This window comes from Mus caroli, chromosome 4, assembly GCF_900094665.2.
Source record: "Mus caroli chromosome 4, CAROLI_EIJ_v1.1, whole genome shotgun sequence".
Taxonomy (NCBI): domain Eukaryota; kingdom Metazoa; phylum Chordata; class Mammalia; order Rodentia; family Muridae; genus Mus; species Mus caroli.
Genome location: NC_034573.1, coordinates 34,375,434 through 34,381,421, shown reverse-complemented (window position 1 = coordinate 34,381,421; position 5,988 = coordinate 34,375,434). Strand labels below are relative to the sequence as shown.

The 5,988-nt window shown below is 44.3% G+C and overlaps 1 protein-coding gene across 1 annotated transcript in view; it reads left to right on the top strand.

Annotated features, from left to right (window-relative positions):
• The first annotated feature begins 238 nt into the window (after nucleotides 1-238).
• Ddx58 (DExD/H-box helicase 58) overlaps nucleotides 239-5,988 on the top strand; it is a 45,756-nt gene continuing 40,006 nt past the window's right edge. The window contains exon 1 of the mRNA XM_021159600.1: nucleotides 239-473. Within this exon, the coding sequence (XP_021015259.1) occupies nucleotides 368-473 (106 nt within the window). The 5' untranslated portion in view covers nucleotides 239-367. The remainder of the gene's footprint in view (nucleotides 474-5,988) is intronic.

Here is a 5,988-nt window from a genome sequence, read left to right as displayed (position 1 = left end):
TAGGACCCAGCTGATCTGTGGAAGAGGTAACTGGCGTTTATGTTTTTCAAAACTCATTGAACTATGCACTTCAATTGTGCGCACTTTAGAAATATAAACCCACTACGCGAAAAGCTGCGCCCCAACTTAAAGGCAATTTCCAAGGTACTTCTGGGTCCCTGCGGTTCAGTGGCTGTCTAGGTTCAGAAACGAAACTGGATCCCCGCCCCCCCCCCCGCCCCCTCCAGCGCCCTGAGGCAGTTTCGGTTTCCTAGCGCCAGCAGGCTAGGCAGCTTTTTCATCGGGACTCCTTGGAAAGTCCCCACCACGTTCATCTCTGGCGGATTTGGGGGAGCCAGGGCGCTCATAGATCGCCTGGAGCCACAGAATGACAGCGGAGCAGCGGCAGAATCTGCAAGCATTCAGAGACTATATCAAGAAGATTCTGGACCCCACCTACATCCTCAGCTACATGAGTTCCTGGCTCGAGGATGGTGAGTGGTCCCCAACTGGGGCTCTCAGGCTTTCCACCTTAGCGAGGGGGAAAATATCACTCAGATCAGAAACAATTGAAGGCTCCGTCTCTCCTCTACCCGCCCACCCCGCGCCTTTCTTATGCCAATTTGGGTTATCCCATGTATGTGAGACTCCCAGGCCACATTAGAGTAGACAGCATGGGGATTTGATGTTCGGGAACAAAATTCCTGCAATCTGTAGTAACTTGCATAAGAATACCACTCTTTTCTTACTTTCAAAGCTGGGGAAATGGTCTGTTCGTCTTATTTTCACCTTCTAGACTGCTGTGTGCCTCCTGTTGTCCTGTCATGAGAAACTGAGAAATCAGAATGCGCCCGCCCCTCCTTAGATTCCTGTACAGAGCAAAGAGCAAGGCTTTGGGCCGGGGCCAAAGGTGGAGGTGAGGGCCGCAGGAAGCAAGAGGACTGACACGCGCATTTCTGTCAAATCATGTTGCTGAAATCCGTGGAGGTCCAAGGAAGTTCGTGGAGGAAAACTTTCTCCAGACTCCGTGTGTTCAGTTTAACACAGTTGTTCACATCTAGCTTTTGGGGACTTGATTGGTGGAATAACAGACTCTTTTTGTAAATTGCACCGGGTGCTTCCATCTGAGTAAACAGACCTCCCCACCTCACCCCCACCCCCAGGGAGAAGGGAGAGGGCGTTTGAAGGGGTGACCGACCGAGGGCATGCGGCAGCTACTTTTCATTTTGCAAGTTAAAGCCTAGATGTCTTTCCTGGTGTTGGACGATGGTGGAAACTGCAAGTTAATTCTGACTCTCTTGAGTTCCGAAGCCTAACAGGCTATGCAGAGAGGAGCTAAAGAACACTACCCAGGGCTACCCATGCCCTGGTTGTGCTAAGAGAGAAGCAGAAAAAAAAAAAAAAAAAAAAAAAAAAAAAAAAAAAAAAAAAAGGGGGGGGGGGGGGGGGGGGGGGGGGGGGGGGGGGGGGCTGAGGAGACCAAACCCACCCAAGGCTTTTCTTAACACCAGGGTCACTTGCCTTTCAATCCTTTAATCTGATCTTTAGTCATTTACATTAGCATACAAAGTAACTAGTTCAATACTGAAACAAAGTAACTAGTTTGTTCAGCCATTCCTGCCATTGCTCTTTGTTCTTATTTAATTCCCTCTTCTGTGGCTCTTCCATCCCCTTTACCAGTCCCTCTCTGGACGCCCACCCCCCCCCTTTCCTGGAAATGGTACCCTGTTCTGCTTTCTTATAACATGAGGTTCATCACACTCCCTCCCTCCCCCATTTAAGATGTCATCCTTTCCTCTCAGGGTGCCTGTTTTAGTTTCATGAATTTTAGGGTTTTAGTTTTTTGTTTAGTTCTGTGATTTTTTTAAAATGTGGATTATGTTGAATTTGTAGATTGTTCTTGGTGCTAGAGGCCTTTTTATAGTATTATTTCCATCCATCTTGGGAGATCTTTCTGAAATCTTCCAGTGTCTTCGAGATTTTTTTTCCCCACTGCCTTAGAAGTTTGCATTGTAGCGATGGATGGATCGTTCACCTCTTTGGTTAGTTTGTTGTTATTTGTTTGTTGGAGGCTATTGTGAGTAGAACTCCCTCCTCCCCATGTCTTTCTGGGCCAGGTTGTTCTTAGTATGTAAGTAAGCTACTGGTTTCTGTATGTTTATTTAGAACCCTGCCTCTTGGTTGAAACTTTTTATGAGGGCTGAGCTTTGTGGTAGAGTCTTAGGATTATATAGGAATCATTTGACTCATTCCTTCCCTATTTGTCTAACTTTTATGTATGTCTCTTGTCTAGTTGTTCTAGTTGGAACTTTAAGCGCTTTCTTTTTTTTTTTTTTTTATTTGTTTTTGGTTTTTCGAGACAGGGTTTCTCTGGGTAGCCCTGGCTGTCCTGGAACTCACTTTGTAGACCAGGCTGGCCTCGAACTCAGAAATCCACCNAACTCACTTTGTAGACCAGGCTGGCCTCGAACTCAGAAATCCACCTGCCTCTGCCTCCCAAGTGCTGGGATTAAAGGCGTGCGCCACCACGCCCGGCTTTAAGCGCTTTCTTGATGAAGAGTGGAAGGAACAGGCACACTTGTCTCATTCCAGACGCTAGAGGAAACACTCTCAGTCTCTAGTATAATGCTGTCTGTGGGTTTGCCATTGTCTATGTAAGAACAAACAAACAAACAAACACACACACACACACACACACAAATCATAAGGAAGCATAAAAGACCAAATAGCCAAGACCACCATTAACAGGAAGGACCGTGCACTCCAATCAGATTGGCTACCTATCAAGGAAACCAATAACAACCAGTATTTACAAGGATATAGATCGAAAGGAACCTTTCTTTTTGTTACTGACATTGAGGATGTAAACTTCTGTAGCTGCTATGGAAATCACTATAGAGGTTTCTAAAACAAACCTGCAAGCAACCCTACCAGGTAACACAGCCATGCTCTCGGAACTCAAACTCCAACATACTGTGGACACACTTACATACCAGTGTTTATTGCTGAACTCATTCATGTCACTGAGGGTACAGTAAAGAACCAGAGACGGCTCTGTGGCTCCATGGAAGGCTTTGTTTGTTTGTTTGTTTTAGTTTTTCAAGACCGGTTTCTCGTCAGGCAGTGGTGGGGCACGTCTTTGATCCCAGCCCTTGGGAGGCAGAGGCAGGTGGGTCTCTGAGTTCGAGGTCAACCTGGTCTACAGTGAGTTCCAGGACAGCCAGGGCTACACAGAGAAACCCTGTCTCCAAAAAAAGAAAAAAAAAAAAAAAAAAAGACTGGGTTTCTCTGTGGCCTTAGCTGTCCTGTAATTGGCTCTGTAGACCAGGCTGGCCTCAATAAAGTTGTGCACTGCTACTTCTTGACCAGGGGGAAGGTTTTTTTATTGTAGCTACAGTGGAGCAAGCAGAGGTATCCGGAACAGAGGGACACAGAAGTTCACTGGCCATGGGAGCAGAGAGAGTAGCAAGGAGAAACGAGAAAATAGGGTCATGGGGGTGGGGTGGGGGTGGGGTGGGGGGCGTGTATAGCCTCGGGAGGTTACACCTCGTCAGTCACTGTAACTAGGAAACAGAACCAGTCTAAATGCCCATCAATGGATGAATGTATAAAAACTTGGTAAAGCTGGCACACACTTTTAATCCCAGCACTCGAGAGGCAAAGGTAGGCAGATCTCTGAGTTCGAGGCCAGCTTGTTCTACAAAGAGAGTTACAGGACAGACACGAGGGGCTACATGGAGAAACCCTGTCTTGAAAAACAAACAAAACCACTTAATAAAACTGTTTCCAAAAAGCCGGGCGTGGTGGCGCACGTCTTTAATCCCAGCACTCAGGAGGCAGAGGCAGGCAGATTTCTAAGTTTGAGGCCAGCCTGGTCTACAGAGTGAGTTCCAGAAACTGTTTCCAGTTGGAACAAAATTTGGGCTAACCTAACTCTGTGTTACTGAGCTATGGTCACTCAAAAATGTTTTCTCTTATTCTCTGTTAGATGAAAGCTATTGTTTTTTGTGTTGTTTGTTTTTGTTGTTGTTGTTGTTTTCTGTCTTGAAAGTTTGCTTTGTGGTCCTCTTACCCCTTTAGGTAAGGTTTGCTGTTGTTTGCTTGTGGCTGTTGTGAATAGGAACACCCTTTTGTGATTGCTTGCTTGCTAAGTGTGCTAACAGCATGTTGGAAAGCTGCTGGTGTATGTGTTCATTGAGAAATTGTTTTATCTCCCTTTTTCCATGCCCCCCCCCTTTCCTCCCTCCCTCCCTCCCTCCCATCCTTCTGTTAGTACTAATCTAATATTGGTATCAGAGTAATGATAGCTTTGTACAATGTGTTTGGTGATGTCCCTTCCCCTACTCTTTTATGGAATAAGCTGACTAATATTTATGTTAGCTTTTCTTTCAAGGTTTGGGCAAATTCTGCAGCGAATCCATCAAATTGCAGGCTTTTATTTCTTGGGAGACTTTTTATTACTGTTTCAACCTTATTCCTTGTTATAAATCTGTTTGTTTATATCTTCTTGATTAAATTTTGGTAGGTCATAGGTGTCTAGGAATTTGTCCATTTCTTCTAGTTTGTTTTAAGTATGAATTTTCAGAGTATTTCCTAATGATTCTGTGCAAGTTATAGGACTCTGTGGTAATCCCCACCTCCACCACCACCTTTTTTCCTTTCTAATTTTGTTATGTGGGTCTTTCTCTCTTTTTGTTAGTTTAGGAGTTTTAAAGTAATAATTTGAATTTAAAAATAAATCAGCAAAGCGCTGAGGAAAAGAATAATAAATGTATGTGAAATTCCTTGTCTCCGACGTGAGGAGGCAGGCAGCACAGCGCATCACCTTGTAGCTTTAAGATGTTAGCCAGAGGCTAAAGATAACAACCCACGAGTTTAGAGAAGATTATACTGGTTTTATGCTCTAGAAAGAGAGAGAAACATGTTTAGTAACTTTAGAGTGATACTATTTGAAGTATTAGGAGGTGTGGTCTTGTTGGACTGAGTGTATCACTGGGGATAGCTTTTGAGATTTCAAAAGCCCAAGCCAGGTCCTGTGCCACCTCTCTCAGCCTGCAGACCAGGATGTAACAGCTGCTCAATGCCTTGTGTGCTGGTGCGCTCCCTGCCATGATCGTAAGGGACTAAGCCTCTGAAACGCTAAGCAAACCCTCAATTAAATGCTTTACTTAGGGTTGGAGAGATGGCTCAGTGGTTAAGAGCACTGACTGTTCTACCAGAAGTCCTGAGTTCAATTCCCAGCAACTACATGGTGGCTCACAACTGTCTGTAATGGGATCTGATGTACTCTTCTAGTGTGTGTCTGAGGACAGCTGCAGTGTACTCATATTAAAAAAACAAACAAACAAAAAAACCCCAAGAATTAAAAAACTGCTTTATTTTATAAGAGTTGCCTTGGTCATGGTGTCTCTCCATAGCAATGGAACAATGACTAAGACACCCATCTAAAGAAAAAGAAAATCAAAAGTAGAAATGAAACAGGCATATTAAATAAATGTAGATGAGAAAACTAGAGACCTAGTTTTAATACTAAAACATATTTCACAGACACAAACCTTAAATTTCGAAGGGTAGCTAATTCACAACGCAGCTTTGTTGGGTAATAAATTTGACATGGTAGAACTCAAAAAACTCTGGTATTACCAGGCATTTTATGAATATTGTTAAATTAGTTCATCAATATTAAAAATGATATAGACATTGTTCAATATAGTAGTAATCACTGAGAGGATGCCACAGACCCTCTGGGCCCCTTTGTCTGCGTGGAACGGGTCTCTAGTCGCAGGTGGGAAAAGCGTCGGATGAATGACAGACAGATGTACACAGGAGAGGTTGTGTAGAATCTGAATGTAATTTGTCAAATCAAGCATCAAACTTTTTATACAGAAGACAATAAAGAAGTTGGGTGACGAGCCGGGCGTGGTGGCGCACGCCTTTAATCCCAGCACTCGGGAGGCAGAGGCAGGCGGATTTCTGAGTTCGAGGCCAGCCTGGTCTACAAAGTGAGCT